This window comes from Alternaria burnsii, assembly GCF_013036055.1.
Source record: "Alternaria burnsii strain CBS107.38 chromosome Unknown 705, whole genome shotgun sequence".
NCBI classification, from domain to species: domain Eukaryota; kingdom Fungi; phylum Ascomycota; class Dothideomycetes; order Pleosporales; family Pleosporaceae; genus Alternaria; species Alternaria burnsii.
This window is the reverse complement of record NW_024066107.1, coordinates 907,951-932,849: the sequence shown is the minus strand read 5'-3', so window position 1 is coordinate 932,849 and position 24,899 is coordinate 907,951. Positions and strand designations below refer to the sequence as shown.

Sequence of the window (24,899 nt, the reverse complement as noted above, 5' to 3'; positions counted from 1 at the left end):
ACTAACAGGTGAATGTGAGAACGAGGAAACCAGATGGCCTCCACAATATCTATTATGGCTGATGTGAAATCTGCGCGATGGAGATGTAAGCATACAATGAAGGAAAGAACGACCTCAGGGAAGACGAATATAAAGGGAACATAATTAAACGGAACTATTAGAAAAAGAAGACCTATACTCCTGCAAACCACGGAATGAGATCTTGGGTATCTTTGTGGACGCAACCGTGCTACGATCCATGCCACCGTCCGTGTGGCATCCGCCTCCTGTGCACAGATCTCAACCCCAACGTCACGTAACACCCACTGCACCCGAGACCGAAAACGCTTCAATGGCCTCCGTGGGATGTTGAGAAATGAGCGAGTAAAAAACTACAAACCATTACTGCGTGTCGAAAGATTCGCCATATCAACGTCTCTTCCTCGATTTTCTGGCTTTGCGGTCTGCCATCACTCGCCTTAACAATTGGCGGGCTCCATACTATGAGCCTGCTGATTCTCCCTTGCTCTTCGGGCTGCTGAGGATAGCAACCTGTTCAGCAACACCGCTTCCGCTCTTGGCCCTGCCACTCTCTGGCGATGCTGGGATATCGATCGAACTTCTCAACCCTACTCCACTGATCCTGCCTACAGGTGTCTCGGTCGGACTGGATACTACTGTCGCATCATCTAAAACTTTCGGTGCCTCATCGACAGTCTCTATTGAGTCCGGTTCGCGGGTCAGTTTCGCTGGCTTTTTGCTTGGGCTTGCGCCAAGGCCCCGATGAACTTCAACTGAATGGGATCCATGGAGAAAATCAGAGATGTCTGCCTCGCTTGTACCTTTACCATCAGGCGTCTTCGGTACAGGTCCAGGACTTCGCGGGCTTCTAGGCATGTTGGGTTGGAAGAATTTCTGCATGGCGTTTCGGTCATCTACTTCGTCGTCCTCGTCGCTAGTCTCGTTGAAGTAGATGCTATCCCAATCGCCCGACCCTATACTACGGGTCGAGTCGGTTGTGTTCGATCGCTTGGGTATCCTGAGACTGGGCGGCTTGAGTGGCGCTAGTTCGTCAGCCACCTCCCTCATCTCGCTATCAGTACGCTCGATAGGTGGCTGTAGCCTCTCCTGCCCCTTGACATGCTCGCCATCTTCATTGATCGGTTTGTTGACAGCTTGTGCACGATCGAGGGCAGGTTCTTCTTCATCCCGTGTGTTGGCTGAGTAAGTATCCGCGAAGTGAGTATCACAGAGGTGCTTGACCACAGGCCAACCATACGCGTTAGCAAACATGCGGCGTACAATCATGTTATTGTGCGCGTCCGGCTCGAGACTGACAAGAACTTTACGCCAGGAAAGGTCCTTATGATAAGCGCGAGCGATCTTCTCCTCCACGCGCATCACACTTTCGTCAACGGCTGTTGTTGATGCCTGAGAGGAGGCGCTAGCACCGGAGAAATTGCGTGTCGGTTTTTTGGTTGGCGGCGGCGGGATGTCTTCAGGGTGGTAGATCCTGTCATGGAAGATGGTGCGTGCTCTGGTGGACGGGTCGGTAATCCAGGACATTGGTGGGACAGGTGGGTTGATCAGATCACCAGCGGATTCAAAAATCGTAGTTTTGGGTGGTGCTAGATGGCTTTTGGGGTTGTCAACGATGGAGTCACCACGGGTTGCTTGGGGTCGCTTCCTTGGCTGTGTGGTATGTGATGACGTCGAGCTCTCGGCTTCAGCTGGGGCCTGCTCGTCCTCTTCGTCCTTGTAAATGGTCTGACTACGACTAAACATCTTCTTGTCGCGCGAAGTGTGCTTTCCGGTCGGTCTTATATAACTCCATAGTTGCATCAAGGTATTTTGCGGCTGGAAGTATTGGTCATTGGGCTCCTTTGCCTCTGGACTCTTCTTTTGTCCTTCAATGAACTGATGAGCTGCTGGCTCAGTGGAAGATGCCTGTGCTTCATCGTCTTGATTTGTGACATCGGCGCCTGGTAGAGGCACAGCAGTGTCGTCACCATTGCCTGTGGGCGAATCAACTCCTGAACCCTCATCATCAGAAAAACCGATTCTGGATGGGTTTGGAGATGAGTTTTGTCCAGTAAGTTGGCCGTAACCCCATACAGCTACTGTGCCAATGAGCCCGTTTTCTCGACGCGCCTTTTCAACACGACCTAAACCTCTCCAATCCAGGAACAGTAAGCAACTTGTGCGTAATGGTACTATGCCATCGTTAACAACGTTGGAGTACACAGTGCGATTTCGGAATCTTCGCAGGACTTGATGAGCCGGACCAGTAGGAAGTATTCGCAGCAGAGGCTTCGCACCAGGGTCTTCTTGATGTTGGTCCTGGCTTTGGTTACCGAACACACTGCCCATGGCGGTCCAGCCACTCTTTGCTAATGTCGGTGCTCTCCAGGTCAGACCAAGGTCTTGTCCTGTTCTCCCAACTAAACCGAAATCGAGTGCAAACTTGACGTAGGTGGGATTCTCGTTGCTTAGTCCCAGGAAAGGTGATGCCATAGCGATGAAGTTGATGGGCTTGATCGTGTCGAAAAAGTGAGGGGAGTGTTTGTGGATATATGCAATGGCATACGTTTGTACCAACCCTCCCAGCGAGTGGCCGATGAAGCTGATACTAGTGAACTTGTATGCGCGTTTGTCGTGCCCTGAAGTTGTGTGATGAACACTGCTACCGTGATGGGATGGTATGCCTTCATCGTGCTTGTCTTTCGTTGGAGAGAACGTGTTGGATAACTTTTGTCCCATAGACCTCTTGATCGGCAGGTAGGGTTGATCAGGGTAAGTCAGACTCAACACGTACTTAGCGAGTCGCTTGCCCAAATATTGAATACCACGCTCGGTACGTATTACATTTCCATCGAACCCGCGTACAATAACATCTTCCTCGTCGCTATCCTCCTCATCATCTGGTATGTCCTCTTGACCGCCTGACAATGGTGCTGTCGATGTGTCCTGATTCTGTTCAGTACTTTTAGCACCCTTCGCCTCTTTGCGACGCCGCCGCCGATCTTCTCGAGCTTGTCTTGCCGTCGCGTCAATGCTCTCTTTGAGGTACAACATATCCGCGCCAAGGTTGCTGTGTAAGCCATGTGTTACTATCACCAGGTGTATATTCTTCTTTTTCCGTCGGCTTTCCGCCGGAACATGGTGATCCTTGGACTTTCTGGAACTATCTTGGGCATTGTCCTCTTTCCACTCTGGCAATTCAGGTGTATTCCACAAGCTTGTAGTGTCGTCAACCACTAGCTTTACAGCCTTTGAATACACCCCCTTGGGCTGTGCAGGGTGGCCGGAAACATGTTTCTGGCTACCCTGCTGGTGATCTTGCACCTTTCCTGGTGTTCCATGACTGTTTCCGGTAACAGCAGTGAAGCCAAGATCCAACGATCGTTCGTCGCGCGCCACCAGCAGTTCGTAGTTTACAGACGCAGAGTTGGAAAAGATGATCTGCGAGGCAATCTCGATGATCCAGGTGAGGCTCTTGGATGTGCCGTCGTACTCCCTGATATCATTTCTGTATTCCTCGGGAACTATGAGTTTGGTGTTCCAGTATCCACCTGCCTTGACATTAGGCTCAAAGTCCGGCTCCCCGTAAATTTTCGATTCGTCAGCTTTCTTGTTTGGGTTGAAGGTGGAGGGGTATGCGGAGACGTGGATCGTGTACGGCCCGTGGAGGTATGCGGCGCGTAGTGGTATCGCGGACGAGTTTCGTATGCGAACATGGAGGCACGAAGGGGGCGGTAGTATTCGGTCTTCGGAGGGTGTGTAAGTGAGGGTGTATCTGCATGGCTGCTTAGCATCCCTTTCCAGATAGCGGTAAACTTTGGCGCGCCCTGTCCGTCCTATGTAGCCAATGCATACGACGCCCATGCACTTCCGCCGACAGACCCTGAGAACTTACCTCACAACCTCTCCCACCTTCACGCTCCCCTTTTGGTGCAACAACAACATCTTCAGCGCGCGTTTTTCCTCGGCTTCCCGTTCCCTCCGCGACTGTATACACACAAAATACGAGGGCTCGGGGCGTTTGCGGCCGTCGTCGGCGATGTGAGCGAGGGAGTAGGTGCGAGGCGTGAGCAGCATTTAGCGGATCCAGCGGAGACCGGTACAACCAATGGACAACAGCCACAGGCGCGTCATAGGACTTAAGTAGCTGTGGCTGATCGCACCCTGAGAATTAATATGGGGCCGAGGGAACGTCGCGAGGGCCAGAGGGATGATGTATACTGCGAAGTTTAGCGACCTTGAGGTGGTCACGCACGCGCTCGTCGGAGATCGTCGTGCGTCATTGCTCGCGTGGCAGGCGCGCTGCACGAGGCGGCAGATAGGTGCATTTCTGAGACTGCAGCGCGTGGGTTCGGTACATTCTGACAACCTTACATGCCATCACCGCGCTTATCAGATGCAGTGTCAGATAGGCTCCAAATCATTGGTTGCAGTTCACGCGTCCTCGGCTTCCAAGACATGGACTTGTCGGAACGCACCTCGGCCGGCTTCCGACCTCTCATCCCGACTCATTCCAGATAGATAAACATACAGCGCGTAGGATTACATCAGACTTCCTTTCGACCAGCCTATACCCCCTAGGAGTGATATGTATTCCTCGTCTCGCATTCCAGAATGGCGTAGTGAGGGTGTATGACGACGTCTGTAGACCTTCACACACTTGTTAGCGCATACACGTATTCACTAACTTGCTTTTAAGATCATCACAATGGACATTTACACGTATGTCTAGTCGTCTTCAAATGCTTCTTGGGCTACGAAGGTCGACGGAGATGACGCGTGAAAGGAGTTCAGCACATCATCAGGATCACAGACGAGGTTCGAAGTCGATTCCACTGGAGCTTTCATCACGTCATGTCCAAATCAAGATCGAAGGCCAAATTCAACGTTCTTGAAGTCCATCTCAAAAATCTACGGGTATCTCCTTGACCAATTTAAACGCCATGCTAAACCCGGCCCCAATCCAAGACCTCTTATCCTAGACAGAAAATCTAGTGTTGATCTCTTAGAACCTTCTCATGTCTCAAACCGTTCCAATTCCAGGAGAGCCACCGCCTGGACCCTTGCTCTTGTCAAAATAAGGCGACATTGGTGACTTTGGGGATCCTTGATCTTGTCCGGAGCCACCTGAGCCACCTGAGCCACGACCTCGAGGAGTACCAGAGCCGCGTCCACTTGAATCTCGACCAGATCCTGGCTGGCTGGTAGGGCCGCGACCTCTGGGAGTTGAAGGACTGCCTCGACCATAACCACCAGAAGGAGGAGATGAAGAGAAGTTGCGTGAAGCTTGGAAAATTAGCTTCGCTCGAAGAGATATATGATGAAAATGTCACGCACAACTCGGAGGAGATGATGCAGAGTTGATCTGATGGGTAGGCTGTATTGGTAGTCGTTCGATGTGGTCGAAGACAGCATCTCCAGCAATATCGTACTCTTCTTCAGCATCTATTCCATGTCAGTGATGTTTGAGATTCCCAGTCAGCAACACAGTCACCTTCACTGAGATCTTCACCAGGTAAGCGGTCACCCCGAGCTAGGGAATCCTGTTCCTCTTGCTGGATCTCCCAGTACTGGTGTGCAAAAGCCTGGAACTGGGGACGACCGGGGCCCTTCCACACGAACTTGATTCGGCGATTAGTGGGCGGATCGAAGACATGGTAATTCATGTCGTTGAAATCGAGAGCATTGGCCAGGTTGCAGCGTACAAAGGTAGAATCTTGCTTCACGAAGAAGCTTCTTGCGTTCTTGTCGCTGCCAACCACCCACGTAGCTGTTCTTATGCTCGAGCCGTCGCCGCCATCATTGGCGCCTGGAGGTAAGGCAGTTGGACCATACTCAGCCATGTCGATGTGTAGGTATACAAAAGAGATTTAAGGTAAGCGTTGAAGTTGTACATAAAAGTTGAAGAGTATGAGAGGTGGTTATTAATTTGCTGTCCAAAAAAAAGGAATCAAGAAAGGTAGGAGGTTATTTCTATAGTGATATCAGAAATGAAGAAAGGCGCCAAAGACCGTTTGCTCAGACGTCAGGTGTAGAACTACGCCATTGTCTTCGTCTCTCACCCGTGGAAAAGGCGCATGATATAGTTAAGAGGCGGAGTTAGCAAGCTCTGCAAACAGTCTCATTCAGAGAAGGAGCGACTATAGGTGACGGTAAATTACGAACGGAGAGGCGTTGCAGGAGCGCCGAAATTTCGGAGAAAGAGGCGGTGGTAGTGCGCCCTCACACATGCTCAGTGGCCCTGGTTGAAGAGATAGATCATAAGACAAAAGCTGGTTGATAAGGAGCATCTTAGGTATCTCGTTGGAAGCTATACACCTTTGTGTTTGCTCCTACAGTACGCATAACACGAGCAAGCTGTTTCCATGATATCACGCTTACAGAAATCTCTCGAGCAAGTTCACTCGTCTCGCCGTCTCTATACCGCTATGCATGATATCATTGTGTAAATAGCGTCTCGAGCATGTTTTCGTGTTGCAAACAGACATATTGCCACACTCGAAATGTCCGCGGTGTACGTTGGCCGAATACAGGGAAAGACAAGACAGGCAAAATTTGACAACACATAACGAGCAATCAAGTAAAGGCTAATGTGCAAAACCATGACCATGAGCCTCGATGAAATTGTGCGTGGTTCACTCACTGGACGCATTCTCATTGTCTTCTAACCGAACATAATCATCGTATCGGCATGTTTCTATTCTGAGAACAAAGTTTCAAGTATCATGCCGTATGCTTCAGCCGCCTGCACAAGTTCATCTTGACTCAACATCTCATCCGGCGTGTGTGCAACTTCAATCGTTCCGGTGCCAAACAAATATCTCTTCTCCACCTGCGGCAAACTCGGAATATCTGTACCATAGAAAACTGGAGCTACCTCTAAACCCTCGACATCGGTATCGAGAATAGGTGCGGGGTATGTAGTATTCGAAAAACGAACATCGAATGTAGCGTTTGCTGCCTTCGCGCGGGCAACAATGGGTGAAAGCATTCCTGCCATCATGTCCTGAACAACCTCGACTGCATCGTCTTCACTGCGAGCGATACGGACAACGATGCTAGCGTTTGCATGTTCAGGCACAACGTTGCCAGCAACACCGCCTGAAATAACGCCAGCATTGAGAGTTGTGGCGCCGAGTAGCTCGCTTCTAGGAAGAGCCGGTTCGAGCATGTTAAGTGCAACGATAGCCTCAGTTAGATAATTGATGGCGCTTACACCAAGCCAAGGGTAGGCGGAGTGAGAGGATTTGCCTAGAACATCCAGGTCCACGCGTAAACTGCCTTTGTGTCCACTAGCCAGTTTTCCTTCTGTTGGCTCGCCGAAGATACCTGCACGGAAAGTTGTGTTCGAAGCATACTGTAATGGTGAAGCCACAAAGTCAGTACATGTTTCATATGCATTTGGTACAGTTAGGCTTACTTGTGCAAATGCTTTCATCCCGGCGCCACCAGTCTCTTCGGAGACAACGAACAACATGCCAAGACTAGGGGTGTCGGTGCGGGACTGAAAGAACTTGTGCGATGCAACAATCATAGTGGCTACGGGTCCTTTTGCGTCGACCGTTCCACGACCAAAGTGATAGACTGTGCCATTCTCTTCTCTGCGCTCGAAAGGGTAAAATGGCGGCACCTGGTTCTACGTTAGAACTTGCTACCTATCACATGTCATGCCATATATACTGACCGTATCAATATGGCTAGTGATCAAGACCTCTGGCCAAACGCCCTCGTCTTTCAGTTCTTGTGGATAGGCGAATACATTGAAAGTGCCGGTGTCTCCAACAGGAACTTCCTCGACATAGTACCCCAAGCTCGACAGGTATTCCGATAAGAACTCTGCGCCTTCCACTTCATCTCCGGATATGGACGGGATGTTGACTAACTCCTCATGAAGGCTGAATAATTCGTCCGTCTCCTCGGCAGTAAGGGTCACTGAGCTTGATGCCGGTGAACTGGCAGAGCTGACAGCTGATGGCGATACCGAAGCTTGAGGTGCTGCAATTGCTGATCTCAGGAATACTAGAGCCAAGAGAGACTTGGTAGAGACCATGTTGACAGTTGTTATGGACGCTGATGCTTTGAACTTGTCGCTGTGTTATGCAAAATTGAGGGAACGCATCTACCTTTATATTTTGAGCGTAGCCCTGCAAAGACAAGACTTATCTTCCAAGCCATACTCAGGCCTTCCGCTCTAATCATAACCTGCAATGCCTCAACCTCTCGAAGGACAGGGTTGAATGCAAGATTTGATCCTTATTAGTTGGCATACGTCGCTCGGCATTTGGTACATCGCTTTTCGGTGGGCAAAACACCGTTTCTAGTTAAGAGCCAAGAAGAGCTACCTCTACGAATTGCATTCGAGACTGTTTCACTGGACTGTCAGTGAAGATCGACGAACTACAAGCATAAGCCAAGCAACTCGTTGCCCGCCAAGAAAGCTGGTTTGGTACTCGAAAGAAGATAGCTGATTTACGTAACCTGTGCCGCAGTTTTTATGTTCACGAGAGTTGCTTTCCCCCACTGTACGGACAAAAGCGGGATGATGTCAACGGCGACAACGGCTGCAAATGCGGGGTGGTTAGCTGTTGTCGAGCTCCTGGTAATGATAAGCGGTCTCTTGGCAGCCATGGCAGCATAAGAAGCGTCTTGGGATTTTTTGCATCGTATCATATCGGATAGTTGCAAGGTCAGTGCCGTAGACGCGGTAGAAGTATCGGACATAGGCGCTCTGGAGACAAGACAGGCGCAGTGGGGCCTCAAACACGATTTCATAACGAGACGAGAGAAATAGTCGCTGACTGCATGCTTTGCGCTATAGATTGGAATAGAATCAAATTCCATGACCGCGCAATGTGGTATGGGAAGGGGCCGTGATGATGTTGTTGGGACGATTCGGAGACACTTCTACTGGTAAGGACACTCATCGTTGGGTTGGATTGAACATGCCCAAGTGAGGTACCTGTTGACCTGTGCAGAAACATCTGGAGAATGCGGCTGATTCGGAAAGTTGATATGTTGGTGGTGGTGGTTGGTGCTGCCCAGGCGTTGTCGATCAGTACGCGTTCGCAACGCGGGTTCGAGGGAATCGCGATAGTGAACATCACCTGGATGATGCCTAAGTATTGCACAACCACCAGGATCTGAGTTTGTACGAGTCCGGTGTCTTGAGACATATTTCCTAGACGTGATTAGTCTGTTCTCCCAGCAGCTGACATTTGGGAGCTCACACACAAAGGACCGAAAGCGGATAGCGCGCCGCTCTTGACCGACTGACGTACATCCCATGGATCATGAGGCTGAGCCACTCCACACCTCCGCCCGCGTATCCGTGAGGCTTGAGCTTTCGCTACCTGCAAGTCTCGGGCCTGCATCTATCACCTAAACACGGACATCTCAAGAAGACACCCCAACAACTGCGACCATGTTTGGCTTTGTCGCAGACGGTTTGACGTAAGTGTACCCCGCCCCCGCAGTCAGGTATCAATTCGCGAGCAAGCTTTGAAGCCTAGCATGGTATCGCGAGCTCCACCGCCTGCGCTCCCGAAGCTCGCATGAGTCCGATATGCAGTGTTTCTTTTTTGCTGCGATATGTTCAAAGACTACCCAGCTAATCATGCTACAGCGTCGCAACTACAGTCTTCTTTCCTATCTTCGCGTCCTACAAAGCTCTCCACACGTCAGATCCAGCCCTCCTCGCACCCTGGCTGATCTACTTCGTCGTCCTTTCAGCCTGCACCGCCGTGGAAAACACATTCGACTTCATCCTTAGCTGGGTGCCTTTCTATTCATGGATTCGCTTCTTCGCACACCTTTACCTGATCCTGCCTGGTTCGCAGGGCGCAGGCTACCTGTACCAGGAGTACATGGAACCTTTCCTCTACCACCATGAGCGCGAAATCGACGAGTTCATTACCCAGAGTCATGATCGCGCCAAGTCAGCAGGTATAGCATACGTCGAGATGGGTATTGAGTGGGTAAAGGTCAATGTGTTGGGCTTTGCACCCAGGAAGCCCGACTCACCGAGGCCCGATGGACAGACGTATGCGCAAAACCTCATGAGTAGATTCCAGATGCCGTCAGCAAGGGGCAGTAATGATCTATACGGGCTGGTCAACCAGGCGCTCAGCGGAGCCAGTGCGCTTTATGGTGCTGCCGGTACCGCAGGTACAAGAGATGCGCAAGCCTCAGACCTGAGCCGCGGTGCAGGAAACCTCGTCCCCGACTCTATCCGCAACAACGACGACCGACTCAACTACGTAGCATCACAGCGCCAGCGTCTCGAGACCCTTCTACAAGCATTCGACCGCGAGCAAGATAACATCCGCTCACAGCAAACGGGGGGGAACAGATACCATGAAGTCAATAGGAGTACCGGAAGTCTCTCTGGTAGCCTATCTCGCAACAGGAGCGAAGCCGAATTCGACAGGATCGAGCGCGATGAATTGAGCTCAGGCTCCGACCGACCGCCGTACCCCATCACACCGCCCGCACTGGGCCGAAGGACAAGCAGTGGTTGGATGCCGTGGAACTGGCAGCGTCAGGAACAGCCTCGGGATGATCCACTTGCATACGGCAGGGAACCGAGCGATATCAGGAACAGATCGAGGGCTTCGGGTTTCGATCTAGGCGATCGCTAAAAGAACCCCTGGCGCACAAAATCTGTGATACGACCACAGTAGCACGCGGCGTTTGGGTAAGACACTAGATAGCATTCTGCTAGGCTTCACGACTATGATGAAGCGGTATATATTCGGTATCACAATTCTTGAGCATGAGTTGGGACGGGTTGTCCTGATGATCTTACAACCTATCTATACATCCACACTTGGTTTATGTGCACTCCTTACGCCTGCAAATGCATCTACCTTTTTCCAATGTGTCCCAACACATTCCCGAGCCAAACTACAATTTGACTTCTTTGTACGGGTATCTGGCGCTGTCGTCCTTTCTCAGCACTATCTTCCTCTTCTTCTTTGTGCTCACATGCTCCACCCATATTTCCTTTGTCGTCTTGTTCGTGAACTCCCTGATGAAGCGTGGGTCCCAGAGTTCAGAAGCAATACCCAAGTCTTTACAGCATCGCATCAAGGCGTTGGATTTGCAGCCTTCGGTCGCAGTGGGAATACCGTCAGGGTCGAAGTACTGTTGCTCGCCACGGGCAATGGAAACGAGTCTGATTTTTCGTTAGCATAGATGCAGAAGGGTTGCCAACGGGCGGGCAGAGAAACATACCGTCCTTGGACAATGAGTCCATACTCCCTCGTCACCAGCTTTCCAGTAACAATACTCTCGCCTCTTGGTGCCAAGCCCCAACCTCCTGGCCCGAATGCCTTGTTCAATATCCGCCTGTACTTGATCTCGGGCAAGTATATGATACCGTCTGGCTTCACCTCGACATCGTCCTGTGTAATGGGCGCGAGCAGCGTGTCCGACTGCTCTGGTGTGAAAGATATGCTGCCAAGGCCATGGTACGAGCGAGTCCAGTCTATGGCCGGTACGCCTTCTAGCTCGGGAGGTGCATCGGACAGTCCTTCGGTAAGCGAACGTTGTTTTTGGGCTGCTGATGCCGCGGTTTCTGCGGTGCTGTTGCGTGTGGTAGGTACGGGAGGCTCTTTCGCAGGAAACGAGGGAGTTACTGTCCGTTGTGGGGTTGTTGAGGTTGTGGGCTTTGACGCAGTTGACGTTGAAGTTGCAGGTTTCGCAGCTGTCGAGGTGCCAGTCGTAGTTGCCGCTGCTGCTTTGGGTGCAGTCGCGTATGCAGCGTAGATGCGGGATGAAGAGAAGCTTCGTTGTTGTGTCCTGCTAGCGATTGATGATGCTCTGGATGACGAAGCAGAGAGAAGAGCCGAAAGGCCTTTGCGAGCGGGTGTGGCTACCATTATAGAGGCGCAAGGGTGTGCGGGGTTCGATTTGTTGCTCTTGAAACGGACCTCGATGCCCCAACGCGAAGTCACGATCTGATAGGTGCACGGGCCAGGCCTTTCTATGCGAATGCGATCGCTTTCATCAGCCCACACCAAAACCCCCCTTGGTCCAGGAGCCATTACACACTAAGAGCGATCGCCTTCTTTGGCCAATCGCATCAATTTCCACTTGCATTACGCCTATCGCCAGATCCTCTACTGGTCTTCGCGTTCAAGCTTGATGCATCTGTTCCTTTCGCTACATCTCATACATCCAATGCCAATCCCCTACATCGGATTTGGTCTTCAGGCACGACCTGTCTTTGGCGTCTGCCTGAACGCGCACGCGTGTGCGAGTTGGCATCATGTAACCATGCAGATCACCCGGTTTCCCCACAGTTAGATAGGCATTGCTACCGTATGCACCGTATAAATTCAATTTTCCGAAGCATTGGACCATGAAACTGGAACGGACGAATGTGTCCTGTGTCCTGCGCAGTACAAACAGCTGCTGTACCTTGTTTCCGACCTTCCTACAGGGTGGACTTCGGACAAGCTCGATGATCCTTGAACCGGACGACTATGGTGGATGAAACCATGTCTGAATGCCTAAGTCGCTACAAATGCCCCATTAGGTGTGACCTTGAACTACTCGAGGCGATCATTTGACCCTGGCTACCCACCGCGACGTCAACGGTGCTAGGCGAGCTGACAAGCCACCCATCGACGTATGAAACGCGTCAACCTATTCCGCTTCTTTTAGTGCGAGAATGGAGGAGCTTGTACCTCGTTCCTACTTAAGGCTTGCTCGTGCCCTGCATTTAGATCATCCCATGGTGGCTGAAGTCTAGGCATCATGGCTTCTACACCAGCAAAGGGTTCCACAGGACTCTCCAAACTCTTGAACATGACTTCGGCATCGCAAATTGTTGGCGCTCTACTTGGTTTTGTAAGTGATGTCATGCATGATCGAAACTTATAAAAAGGACACCCGCTAATGTGCGACAGCTGGTTGTTCGCTTCGTTGCCAGAGCCATCTACCGCATATACTTCCACCCCCTCAGACATTTCCCAGGGCCCAAATTAAACGCCGCGACGCGCATCCCGTTCCACATCGCGATCTGGAAAGGGACAAGGGATAAGCTCTTCCAAGACTTGCACCGAAAGTATGGCCACATCGTCCGGGTCAATCACGATGAGCTGAGTGTCACGGATCCAAATGCCTGGAAAGATGTAAGTGTCACATTTCGTAATGCACACAATTACCGGCTAATGAAGTGTTAGATCTATGGTCATGGTACTAAAGGCACTGCCGGGTCTGTCCCTCACAAAGACTGGTTCAAGTACGGCAGCTCGCCCAACGGTGCGGTCAGTATGATTCTCGCCCGCGACCAAGACCATAGTCGGCAACGCAAGATCTTCACCCCCGCGTTCTCAGACCGTGCGCTCAAACAACAGGAACCGCTCTTCGTCAAATATGTAGACAAACTTGTTACTCGGTTGAAACAAACGGTCGAAAACAACCCGAATGAGAAGCTGGACATGGTTCGTCTTTATAACTTCTGCACATTCGATGTCATGGGCGATTTGACTTTCGGAGAACCACTGCACATGCTTGATAAGGGCGATTACGATCCCTGGGTCAGCACCATCTTTGCAAGTCTTAAGGTGGGATCCTACTTGAGTGTGATGATGGCATATCCTTGGTTATGGAGGGCTTTCAAGAAATACGTACCTGAGTCTGTGAACAAGAGGAGGATGGATCACTTCAACCACTCCGTAACCCGCGTCACAAAACGCCTCGATAAGGGTCGAGATTCCGAGGGTGTCGACCTCTGGGATCTTGTGTTGGGCCAAAAGGAGGGACGAGGCTTGACCAGAGGAGAGATGGATGCGAACTCGTCTATTTTCATGATTGCTGGAACTGAGACAACAGCTACCCTGGTGTCAGGGTTGACTTACTTGCTTCTGCGCAACCCCGAATGCATGGAGAAGCTCAACGACGAAATACGTGGCGCCTTTGCCAGTGACGCTGATATGACCATGGAACAGCTCGCTGCACTGCCATATCTAGCAGCATGCCTCAAGGAAGCTTTCCGTCTTTACCCACCGGTTCCACTAGGACTTCCGCGCCTCACACCGCAGGATGGCAGCACTGTCGTGGGCCAGTTCATACCACCAGGCGTAGTTCTTAGCATCCCTCAACACGCGATGTATACACATGAGAAGAACTTCATAAGACCTTTTGAGTTTCTTCCACAAAGATGGTTGGGTGATCCCGAGTTTGATGCCGACGAGAGGCAGTGCCTTCAGCCGTTCTCCATTGGATCTAGAGATTGCCTCGGTAAGAAGTAAGTCAAAACCTTGTCATCTTTTAGTGTGTATTTCTTGTAGATCAGACGCTAACCATTGGTGAAGCATGGCATATCACGAGATGCGTCTCATAATCGCCAAAACCTTGTATAACTTCGATATCGAGCTCTGCCCCGAGAGCGACAACTGGGAAGAACAGGCGACCTACATTCTCTGGGAGAAAAAGCCTCTGGTTTGCAAATTGAGGCCAGTCAACTAAACCAAGTCGTAGTACGAACATGACGAAAGCCAACAGAATCATGAATTATATATGCTGTTTTGCCCTTTGGATTTCTCTTATCACATCTTCTTCTTGTTCTTCAAATACCAACATCCTCCACGCGCAAAAGCCCAGATCCCATGCCCGCAACAGCCCATGTACCGAACTTCAAGTTTGGATTCCATGCGAGTGCTGTAATAGCAGTTTGTTCTTCGAAGATACTGATGGACCTTCCAACTTCTGGGTTCCCTCTCTTTGTAGCTGCACTGGTGTGCGCAATGCCTGTTTGACCTGCTTTATAACCCTCGGTGATGCGGACGAGAGGTTGGGAAAGTATTTCTTGGGGTACCTTCTTGGCCTCATCGGCAGACATGCCCGCTTGCGGTTCCGATGTGGCGTCATTGTTCGACTGCTCAACTGGCCCTCCTTCGGCCGCCACAACATTTGCATCAGTCGGCTTGACTAGCATCCTTTCCATCGGTCCTCGCCATTCGTGTACGAACCATTTCTGCTGCCATGGCATGATTTTGTAATTTGTGATACGCATGATCGGGTTGCTTGTTTGAACATCTCCATCGGTTCCACCAACAAGTACACCGGGGTGTACCGGGCTTGTCGCGACCCGAGTGATACTATTTTCTAGTCGCATGCTGTACAAGTTGTGGTAGTAACGACGTATGGGTGTGTGTCTCAGGATGTAGTGCTCGTCTGGCATGACAAAAGACTGTGTATGCTCATGCCAGGCTTGTGCTAGACATAGTGTGCGACCGCGTATTGAAACGACAGTATCGGCAGTCGGACTTCTTATGTCAATGAGACGCGCAAATCCATCCGCGGTACTTATAGAGAGAAACTGAGGGTTAGATGGCCATCCGGATGATATCGTGAGAATGTATGTGTCGGCTACTTGCTGATAAAACCATGGTCTTGGACTGTAATTGTTGGCCTCGGGCGCTGCGAGCGTCCCTGCATGGGTCAAAGACCAGATACCGACAGTACCTGCCGCTGTCGCAACTGCAAGCGTGGTCCCCGACAACCAGTGTAAACAAGAAGGTACTGTTTGAGGAAATGAGACTTCAAACGCTGCATGCGTGACGTGAAGGTAAGTAGGGGCGTGTAGGTCAGGCTCAGAAACCGGAGCGGATACATCTAATACACGCACTCGTCCGTCCGACCAAAGGCAGGCGAGTATGCCTATGCGTATGTTTCTCCGGCCATCCGAGTTTCGATTGTCATCTGACGCTGCGATCGGGCACCATCTTAGTTGTTTCGGCGCGCCCCAGTCAGCGCAGATAACAAGCTCAAGTCTAGGCTCTGTCTTTGCATTCAAGAAGCCTTCTTCTTCAGCTTGAAACGCCCATATCTGGATACACGCAGGAAACGGCTGAGTAGGGTTGAAGGCGGGTGCTTTTGGCTGCTCCATTGGCTTGGGCTGATCCTCGCTTGTCAGTCTCTGCTCAACAGCAACAGCGAGATATTGGGTATTGCTTTCTTCGTTGCTCGCCCATTGAGCATCTTGTATCCAGGAGCCGAGGTTGAAGAGCCAACCGCGTCTATCTTGACTTGCTGGGAATGGTTTCGCGATGTTCATGTACGAACCTTCCGCCAATGTGTTGACTTGCGGCGTGTTCACGGGTCCAGCTAGCACATTTACAGTCTCCGGCCCTGGTGTAATCATGTACTCTTTGGCCTCATCCTTGGTCAATGTTTTCGTTCTTTGCGCCCTTGCAAAAGCGGGCTTTCCAGTATCGGCATACCATGTCCTCAATGCTTCACTCTCCTTTTCCCTAGCACCGCTAACTTCGAAGAAGCTTCTTCTTAAGCTGCCGACATCAGCGTCGTCGGAACTGACCTTGGCGAAACTTCGAATGGGAAACGTCTCCTGTGGAAACCAGTAGTCGCGTGAGGCCAGGACAGGCTTGAGATGCGCTGCATCTGGACCGAATAGATTTTTTAATCGTGGCTCATGACCACCAATCTTATCGAAGTCGGGGATACCACGCGTCCGCAACTGGGCGTCGGCATCCACAGGACGTACTTTGACACCACTGCCTTTAGCGAACGTTACGGGTGACGGAATGTTGTCTGCGAGTTTCTTAGCGCGTCGGACTGCCGGGGTGGTTGGCACAGCGCGAACAGCCTTCGGTCCACGCGCATTGCGTCTTGGAGGCCCCGTAGAATCCTCATCGGAATCGTCGTCTTCCTCTTCCTCCGATATATCTTCATCCTCTTCCGCTACCTCTTCATCTTCGTCATACTCAAGTTCACCATCCTGGGCATCTGGCATGAAAGCGTCATCCTCGTCCTCGTCATCGCCCTGGAAGGCTGGGGTTTGCGTGCCAGAAGGCACGGAGCCATCCTCATCCTCACCAAGGAACGAGTATTCTTCTCCGACGCGATAGGACTTGCGCTGTTTGCCTCGCGACTGCCGGGGTGACGAATGGTCTAATGCGAGCGTCAGTGCTGTCCAGTCACGTTGGAGACGCAAGCAAGGTCGCCAAATCCAGCACTAGCTCCGAATGTATTCCTTCACCCAGAGGCCTAACAAGCTCAGAATGCTGAGAATGCCACAAGCAGACCAGAGAAACTCTGATCATACAACATGTAATATAACATGTGGAAGTCTTAGTACATACCCATAGGTGTTCTGAGCTATTAGGCGTGCTGCTTTGTGGTCATGGATTGGGTAAAGAAAGAGCGCGTCGGACGCGACCAGAAAACCAGCCCCACCATCAGTGGAGAGCACAGACCCACATGACCCCGCACCACGTCCAAAATTCTGCAATCCGAACACGCCTTGTCAGATGATAGGGATTAGCTCGACAGAGCGGCTGGCAGTCGTTGTGTATGGATATATTTGGAAAGAATCGAAAATTTTCCATCAAAACGAATCACTTCGGGTAAGCTCAATTCTCCCGCATCGTCAATACACACCAGCTAACAACCCTATCGTGGTATGGTCTAGTGGTATGACGTCGCGTTGTGGCTGGCGGACACCTAGTGTCCCGATCCAGATCCGCGCCAGCCTGGGTTCGAGTACGTTCATCCGCACATTGTCGGTCCTGAGACATCTCTAACATGTCTACAGTTCCCAGTACCGCCAATAAATTGCGACATTCTTTTTTGCTCCTGGCCCCTCACTAAATGAACGAGATGTAAACTCCATGCGCTCTCTTTTTGCTGATGCAGATGCTGTTTGTGTAGGAGTAGAGTGAATAGATGAGTTGTGTGCTTTGTGTTCGTCTCGTAGGCAGACTTGAAAGAGCATATAACAGGACACCTATGATGTAAGCATATGTTCTTCTAGATTGCTGCAACCTCTTATGAAAGCCTATCACACTTCGGTCATTGATAATCATAAGAGTCGGCTCAGATTGTGTTTGAGCAATCGCTGCGTTTTCATGTGAGCTTCCCATAGGTAAAACTCGTCGCAATAGAATATTTAGCATCTATTACCGTCGAAGCGACGACCTTCAAATTCTGCTACGTGAGACAAATTACAGGTAAGAGACGTCTAAACATGCGGAACTTTGTCTTACTAATTTCTGCAAGAGATTATAGAGTACTGCATCACTAGTAAGGCATTTGCGTAGATCAGTGACAATATAAAGTGATGATACTAATCAGAAAGCAAAGTGGACTGTGTGATAATCCATCATATCGAGAGAGACTACTGGTCAAGATCATATAAATTGGCTAGATTTTGAATAGTCTTTTTACGCATGCCACAAATGCATTCATGCAGACTCACTATTCACATTATCCTTGCCAAACTCTGTTGATAATTAAAAAGAAAAGTGCAGTACATGTGTTACGCATACAGCCCTATATGATGGGTATCTAGAAAGAACATGCTCCACGTTCCCCGTGATGCGCCATCCATGACAAATGACCATTAATGCGTTGTACGCCGAATCTATAGTAGTACAAAGTATATAAACAGAATCCCAAATCTCTTAACGCATCACTGAACCCATAGCCATGAGAATTTTACTACTTCTCAGTGTCAACGTCCATTTCATCCACATCCTTCTTCACAGCACCACGTACATTGACGTGAATAGTATCTTCGTCGTCATCTACTGGCGCACTCTTTGACCCAGCATTGCCCTCTCCTGAAACCGTCTCAGTTCTCTTCTCACCAGGGCTAGCTCGACTAGCTGCCAGATTGGGAAACAAAGGTTTGCCAGCGATAGATACAGATCGACGCAGATCGTGATTTTGAACTTCTTGATGGATCTCCTCAACTTCGTCCTCGTCCAGTTCGCTGAGCTCGCTCTCGTCGTCGGCGTCGTCGTGAATAGAGGCTGGCGCACTGCGTTCGGGCTCGTCATTATTTATACTGGCAGCTGCAGTGTCCGTGCCACTCTTGTCGAACGTTGGCTGTAAGTGTTCTGCAGATGTGCTCGGTCCGGGTGCGGGTTGTGCGGCGGGTTCGGGTGATGCCGCTTGTCCAACAATGGAAGGAATCGTGGTGTCACCAGGCGCAGGTGATCGGATCGGCATCGACGTTGGCTGAGCAGGTGTACTGGTGATTTTTTGGACACATGCTTCGGCTCGACGTGCGATCTCTCTGCGGCCCACAGCCTTGGCTCTTGGTTTCGGGACCTGTTCGGGTTGCGGTGGCATCTGGGGTACGGAAGGCGGATGTTGTGGTTGGAGCTGGTTGGGATGATACATGCTGAACGGCGTGGAAGAGCTTCCATCGGCAGCTCCATCGACCTGGACCTGCATCAACGAGGATATAGGTACAGCACCGGCAGAAGCTGGATTGGGAGCAAAAGGAGACGGGTGAGGTTGGGCAGGCTGCACAGGCTGCTGTGGCTGTTGCTCTGACTGTAAGGGGGGTAGCGCAGGCCCGATTGAGGTGTATAACATTGCGTACGCATCGCCAATCAGATCATCGATAAGAAGGGGCTTCATCATGCCGTTGTTCAGACGCTTGAGCTCAATGGCATCACGGAGAATGTCCAACACAGGATGCTGTGTCTCTGGATTCTGACACCACGCTTCCAAGCGAAGTGCCAGTGTGTTAAACTCGTCGTGGTTGACGGATTTGAAAGCAGAGTCTTCTTGGCCTTCAGGTACGCTGCCCATCTTTCTCAGCATTCTGATGTATCGTAGACACAAGTCCTGCCACAGCTTTTGGTGCTCGAAGAAGTCGGTCTGCTTCCGCCTTACACGCTTAGCAAGAGCCTCGAAGTTAGTCTTGTCTCCAGTGAGATCCAGGAGTTCAATGAAGAACTTGGTGTACCGAGTAGTATAGACAAAGTGTCGGCCAGGCCGCTCATTCTCAGGTTTCCAGACTTGGACAGCCATGGTTTTGGTGAACATTTGCTGGGTGAGTTCATGTTTAGCCTCACTAGCAGTTGCCGGGTCTCTACCGTTATCGTAGATGATATGAGCAACGCGAGATATAATACGATGGTGCCAGCTTGACTTGTCGGCCGCACGCAGTGACTTCAAGACTGCGAGTATGTATCGCTGCCAGTCCCCTTCGCTCTCTGGAGCTTTGATATTCTGTGCGTAGGAAGTGTTTGCAAGGATCTCAGGCCCCTTCTCGTAGTTGATGGCTCCACGCTGGTATAACTTGTGTGTGATGGATACAAGCTTGTAGTGCGGCTCGAGGACAGGCTCGCCGCTGCGGCCCTTCTTCCCTGGCAGTGTCTCAATGGCGCTCACAAAGGCATCTATGACAGACTCCCAGGTGGGCCCCTTTTGAGGGCCCAGTGGTGCACCTATTGATTTCCCATACTGCAAGGTGCTATCATTGGCTGACCACATCTTCCACCCACACTTTCCAAGCATAAAGTGATTCCACCACTTATTCGGGTTTCCTTTGATAGCCCTCTTGTAAAGAGTGCTTGCGAACTTCCAAGCAGTGTAGGAATGCAATGGAACGAAAACAACCTCCTTGTATAAGGACGCGTTCGTTTGTAGATTGCAGAATCGTTTCTCACTCTCGCGAATCTGGAATGCTTCCATACCGAACGGCTCCCTGGACGACGCGTACATACGATTCCCGAACTCAGTGTACATCTGTGCGATCTTGCTTTGGGTTCCCGGCGCCACGTCAGCATCGCGAGTAGCGCATGCCACAGCCATGATGTAACAGTTGATTGCAGCACGTTGGAAATTAACCACTTCAGCGCTGTTACTGTTCATCTTATCCGCGTTCCAGGACACAGCTTCTTCGAGCTGCGTGTCGTTGGCTTGGGCAAGACGATACCAGGTCTCCCAACGTTCGATAGAGTGTTCCAGATCCTGCACGAAGAACGCTTGGGCGTAGTTGAGGTCTTCCGTTGGTCCTTGGGTTACACGTTTCTGTGACCGGAACTTGCTCAGCGCCATGTTGCCCATCATATAGTACCATCCCTTCGATGCAGCCACCGCTTCCTCAGGGGGAATGTGCTTTGTGGCGAGCGAACCAACACCTTTGAGACATCCAAAAAGTGCTACAGGATTGACGGGCGATTTGAAGTAACTGGAAATGACTTTGCGGTTGAAGGTGATGTCCTCGTTCTGCTTAGGTCGGCCAAGAGCAGCATGGACCTTCTCTATGGTGCCTTTGAGTTCGTGCTTGGGTAGATCCTTGAGATCGACCTTTGCAGCTTGCGACATCGTGAAAGACAATATACTAAAGGCAGTCTTCTTGTCAAGTACGTCTGTTGTGGTCTGGAAGTTCTGACACTCCAGAGGATCAACAAACAACTTCAGTCCGTACAGATCGTTAAGTATCTGGCAGAGCTCGGTGGCATGACTAGGGCCATCGGCAATATCGTCCATGCGTAGCAGCTCGTCTTTCGCAAGCCTCAAGAATTGGCGATTGGAAAGATGGCAGAAACTACGCACACCTGTGGCATGGTGCACATGGCGGATGTACTCGAACAAATCATCTGACGGATTGGGGAACGCTTCCGATTCTTGAGACATCCCATCTTTGAGTAGGTGGTACTGCAATATCCAGAGTCGTAGGTGAATGTCGTCAAGCCGTGACATCATGTTGACAAATGCTGAGCTTGGCTGGGATTCGACTCTCGGCATAGAAATGTGGTTGACGCGAATCAGATCTCGGAGCATATCTGCCGCTGACATGATGTGCAACAGCTCAGTGATAGCTGACATGGACGATTGGACATGCTCGTATGGAAGGGATGCGAATGGTGCTTCATTATCTCGAACGATCTGAATGATTTTTACAACCATGTCGTCGATGACCCGGTACCGGGTCAAGAGCTTGTGTTGCCGGTCTAGTATTGGAAGTTCCTGGAAAGTCGTAGACCTCAGATCCGTCACGAGGGCCTCAATGCTTCGGAGGAAGCATGACAAAACTTTGGAAGGATAATCGATAGCCTCATAAGCGACACGTAATCTGTTCCAAAGGGAGAGCCGGACGTTGACATTCGCAGAATCCAGAAATTTGCGCATCTCTAAGATGGGTGAAGCGCGATTAAGTTGCTGCTCGGAGTTGGTACTTGTGGAAGGCGAGATGGATGTATCAGTGCCGCCATGTTCCGTTCCATCTGGCTTCGGGGGTGTATTGAGCTCAGTAGCATTCGCAAGCTCCAAGATCGGTTCCAGGCTTTCTACAACCGTTACTGGATCCTGCTCCTCCTGGTCGAAGACCTTCAGGAAGAAGTCTTTCATGCTAATGCGCACGAGTTCTTGCTCAATAGCAGCCACCGACAATTCCGGCATGACAGCATTGTTTTGTAATTGAATTGTATGGTCGCCCAAAGGCTCGAACATATCCTTCAACTCCGCCATGGCAGACAACACATGTTCTGGTGCTACCTCGTTATTAACACTCATTTGGAAGACCGTCGCCCAAATGTGGCGCAGAGTTAGATCATCGGTGCCCTGACTTGGTCGACAGTCAGACCGTAGTTGTAGAGCCTCTCGCGCGAGCAAAGACCACCGCTCCAGACGGTCACTTTGAAGGACCTGGGTTCTAGTGTCTATTACGCTTTGTGGATGCTTGATTAGGGAATAGATGTCGAGATGCAGCTCGAACAACGTCTCCACAATTTCTATCTGCGAATTGTCAAAGTCGGAGAGCTCATACACCTGAGACTGGTGTGTAGCGCCCAGCATGCGTCGATTAAGGCTGTCGACGCGCTCAACCATGCGTTCATAGATGTACTCATCGATATGAACAATGACTTGTACAACGTTGCGCTTGAGGTCCTCGGCCCATCTAAACTGCATGTAGCTTGACTGATCTCTCAGCTTTGAACAAAATCCTGGTGTGAACAGAGATTCAATCCAGCCGAACGCGACTTCTTGAATTGGGAGCCAGCCATTGTTGACAGACCTTGCGAAGGCATTCAACCCCTCGCTACCCAACAGAGGTTTGCTAGAGGCCTGGCTTGAAGTTGCTTTGGAGAAACCAAGGAACGCATTCAGCCCATGTTCTCTAGTCGCTCCAAGGAGATCAAACGATTCGGAGCTGAGAAGTATTTGGGCAACTTTGATATGCCCACTTCGTAATCCTGTGAAGAAATCGCATGCCGCTTTGTCGATAGGATCCGTAGCGGTTGCATCCGGGAGCGCTGTGACCAGCTTGCGTAGTTCCTCAGGGTCTTTGATGCCTTCGACACCGAGTCGCGCATACGTGTCTTTGAGAATCTCGTAGCGACATTGGTCTGTGTACGTATATGTTTCGAGTTGTGCATCCAGCTGCTTGCTCGCCTCTTGAGCTGCTCCGCCAGAGGTTGGCTCAATCAAGCTCTCTCGACCTCGAATACGTTTACTACGCGATCTTCCCCCTTCTGCAGTTTCGGGCAGACCGGCAGAGTCTGTGGATCGCTTGCGTGACGGAACTGGGGCGACATTGGAAGGACCAGCAGGCGCTACTTCCTCGTTCTTAACTTCGCTCTCGACATCCTGCTCTTCCATTATGGTGTCTTCGCCATCCTTCTCGGTGACAGTTTCCGCGTCGGCAGTACTAGCTATAGGCTCCTCGATCTGGGGTGGTGGTGTTGGTTCAGGTGCAGGCGATACGGCTTCCTGTATAGTGTCGGGTTCGATGCGCTCGGGGGTCTCGCTCTCGGATGGTATGCTGAAGACTATGTTCGATCCAGAAGGTACGTGGGGTGTCATGCCCTGTTGCTCCGCCTGGAACTGCCGCACAATGATTTCACCCACGCCTGCCCAATCCCATTTGGTAGGAGCCAAGGTTACGCTCTCCGAACCCGTCTTGATGTTGTGTAGGCTTTCGGCGAGGGCGACATCGGCTGGAAGAGGCGCAAATGGGAAAGGATTTAAACGCATCTTCAGCGTCTCGGACAGCTTTTTGCGTTTGATCGAGGATATTGGCGCCTGGCTCAAGGAGACATTATCCTCCAAACGCTCCACAAGCTCCCGCAGCTGTTGTCCGGCAAAACCCTCTTCAAGGCCAGGAAGTCGCAACAGATTCTCCCATTGTTCATCATTGCCATCCAAGACAGCCTCCAGACAGTAGCGAGTAAGACGCTTACTGCCTAGCATAGCCGCGACAGATGCAGTGCGTAACCAGAGATCGAGATCGGTATCTTCTTTGTCCAGCGCCTCTGCGAAGTAGTTTAGAGCACCACGAGTGTTGTTCCACGCTTCCCTTGGAAGTGCAGCGCCACTTGTGGTGATCCAATGCTGCATCGCCTCGAGCAAAAACTGGCCATGGTTCTTGTAGGACAGGTGTAGTATCTGCTGAAGCGTGTTGGGGGCGCTATCGGCAGCGCCTGTAGACTGAACGGGCCCTGCCTCGTAGTCATCCTCCAAGATGGTGTCGAACACCAGGTCCTCGCCAAAGACTTGATGTCGCTGGTACTCAGAGAGAGATTCGGCGTATTTGAAGATGTCTGATTCGAAGAGGGCCTTGTAAGCGGCGGCGGTCTTGTCGAAGGAGGATGGGCCTTCGGAATGGTATTTGAGGGCGGTTTGGTACAGCTTCAGCGCCTCTTCGATCTGGATCTCCTGGGTATCGTCGACTTCCTCTTCGGCGGTCTCCTCGGGGAGTTCGACATTGTAGGGATGCCAGGTGGAGGCCTTCGACTACGACTTGTCAGCGAGGTGGTTGAATTCCCCGGGGTTGTACTTGCCATGTTGGGGGTGTGGGAAGTTGTGAAAGGCCTAAGGGCGGACGAGACACGATCTACAACATTGGTAGCGCAGACACCGAGCAGCAGGCATGGGTGGCGCGACAGCACAATAGACAAAGAAAGCGTTATGCGACGGTCGGGTGCTATGACACGTCTTGCGGCCTCGGAGTGACGCGACGCGACAGTGAATGATGGAGCGCAGGGATGACCCGTCTTGGCAGCTGCGGTCCTCCGCGATGGAGCTGCCCGTGCCTGCCCTCCATGCTTCGACGAGGACACCGAAACCCTGACAAACCTCCGCCTGACTGTGACCTTGTATACCGGGCCCCTCGGTCAGCATCCACC

General features: G+C 51.1%; 8 protein-coding genes across 8 annotated transcripts; 2 read left to right on the top strand and 6 right to left on the bottom strand.

Moving 5' to 3' along the window:
• Nucleotides 1–480: 480 nt before the first annotated feature.
• On the bottom strand, nucleotides 481–4,077 carry GT037_000345 (duf-domain-containing protein; the record flags this gene model as incomplete). The annotated part of the gene is made up of 2 exons (XM_038925392.1): nucleotides 481–3,775; nucleotides 3,896–4,077. The coding sequence occupies 2 exons, from the start codon at nucleotides 4,075–4,077 to the stop codon at nucleotides 481–483; spliced, it is 3,477 nt and encodes a 1,158-aa protein (XP_038791248.1).
• Nucleotides 4,078–5,023: 946 nt separating this feature from the next.
• On the bottom strand, nucleotides 5,024–5,843 carry GT037_000344 (uncharacterized protein; the record flags this gene model as incomplete). The annotated part of the gene is made up of 3 exons (XM_038925391.1): nucleotides 5,024–5,286; nucleotides 5,338–5,445; nucleotides 5,495–5,843. 3 exons carry the CDS (start codon nucleotides 5,841–5,843, stop codon nucleotides 5,024–5,026), a joined length of 720 nt encoding a protein of 239 aa, XP_038791247.1.
• An 854-nt stretch (nucleotides 5,844–6,697) lies between these two features.
• Nucleotides 6,698–8,050, bottom strand: GT037_000343 (acetyl-lysine deacetylase; the record flags this gene model as incomplete). The annotated part of the gene is made up of 3 exons (XM_038925390.1): nucleotides 6,698–7,357; nucleotides 7,421–7,630; nucleotides 7,685–8,050. 3 exons carry the CDS (start codon nucleotides 8,048–8,050, stop codon nucleotides 6,698–6,700), a joined length of 1,236 nt encoding a protein of 411 aa, XP_038791246.1.
• Nucleotides 8,051–9,421: 1,371 nt separating this feature from the next.
• On the top strand, nucleotides 9,422–10,637 carry GT037_000342 (hva22 domain membrane protein; the record flags this gene model as incomplete). The annotated part of the gene is made up of 2 exons (XM_038925389.1): nucleotides 9,422–9,450; nucleotides 9,623–10,637. The coding sequence occupies 2 exons, from the start codon at nucleotides 9,422–9,424 to the stop codon at nucleotides 10,635–10,637; spliced, it is 1,044 nt and encodes a 347-aa protein (XP_038791245.1).
• A 265-nt stretch (nucleotides 10,638–10,902) lies between these two features.
• GT037_000341 (mitochondrial genome maintenance protein) lies at nucleotides 10,903–11,879 on the bottom strand (the record flags this gene model as incomplete). Its single annotated transcript, XM_038925388.1, has 2 exons — nucleotides 10,903–11,173; nucleotides 11,233–11,879. The coding sequence occupies 2 exons, from the start codon at nucleotides 11,877–11,879 to the stop codon at nucleotides 10,903–10,905; spliced, it is 918 nt and encodes a 305-aa protein (XP_038791244.1).
• Nucleotides 11,880–12,759: 880 nt separating this feature from the next.
• On the top strand, nucleotides 12,760–14,475 carry GT037_000340 (cytochrome p450; the record flags this gene model as incomplete). The annotated part of the gene is made up of 4 exons (XM_038925387.1): nucleotides 12,760–12,852; nucleotides 12,912–13,136; nucleotides 13,188–14,254; nucleotides 14,322–14,475. The coding sequence occupies 4 exons, from the start codon at nucleotides 12,760–12,762 to the stop codon at nucleotides 14,473–14,475; spliced, it is 1,539 nt and encodes a 512-aa protein (XP_038791243.1).
• A 100-nt stretch (nucleotides 14,476–14,575) lies between these two features.
• On the bottom strand, nucleotides 14,576–17,592 carry GT037_000339 (uncharacterized protein; the record flags this gene model as incomplete). The annotated part of the gene is made up of 2 exons (XM_038925386.1): nucleotides 14,576–16,920; nucleotides 17,562–17,592. 2 exons carry the CDS (start codon nucleotides 17,590–17,592, stop codon nucleotides 14,576–14,578), a joined length of 2,376 nt encoding a protein of 791 aa, XP_038791242.1.
• Nucleotides 17,593–18,468: 876 nt separating this feature from the next.
• Nucleotides 18,469–24,894, bottom strand: GT037_000338 (transcriptional corepressor of histone-like protein; the record flags this gene model as incomplete). Its single annotated transcript, XM_038925385.1, has 2 exons — nucleotides 18,469–24,507; nucleotides 24,850–24,894. 2 exons carry the CDS (start codon nucleotides 24,892–24,894, stop codon nucleotides 18,469–18,471), a joined length of 6,084 nt encoding a protein of 2,027 aa, XP_038791241.1.
• Nucleotides 24,895–24,899: the final 5 nt, after the last annotated feature.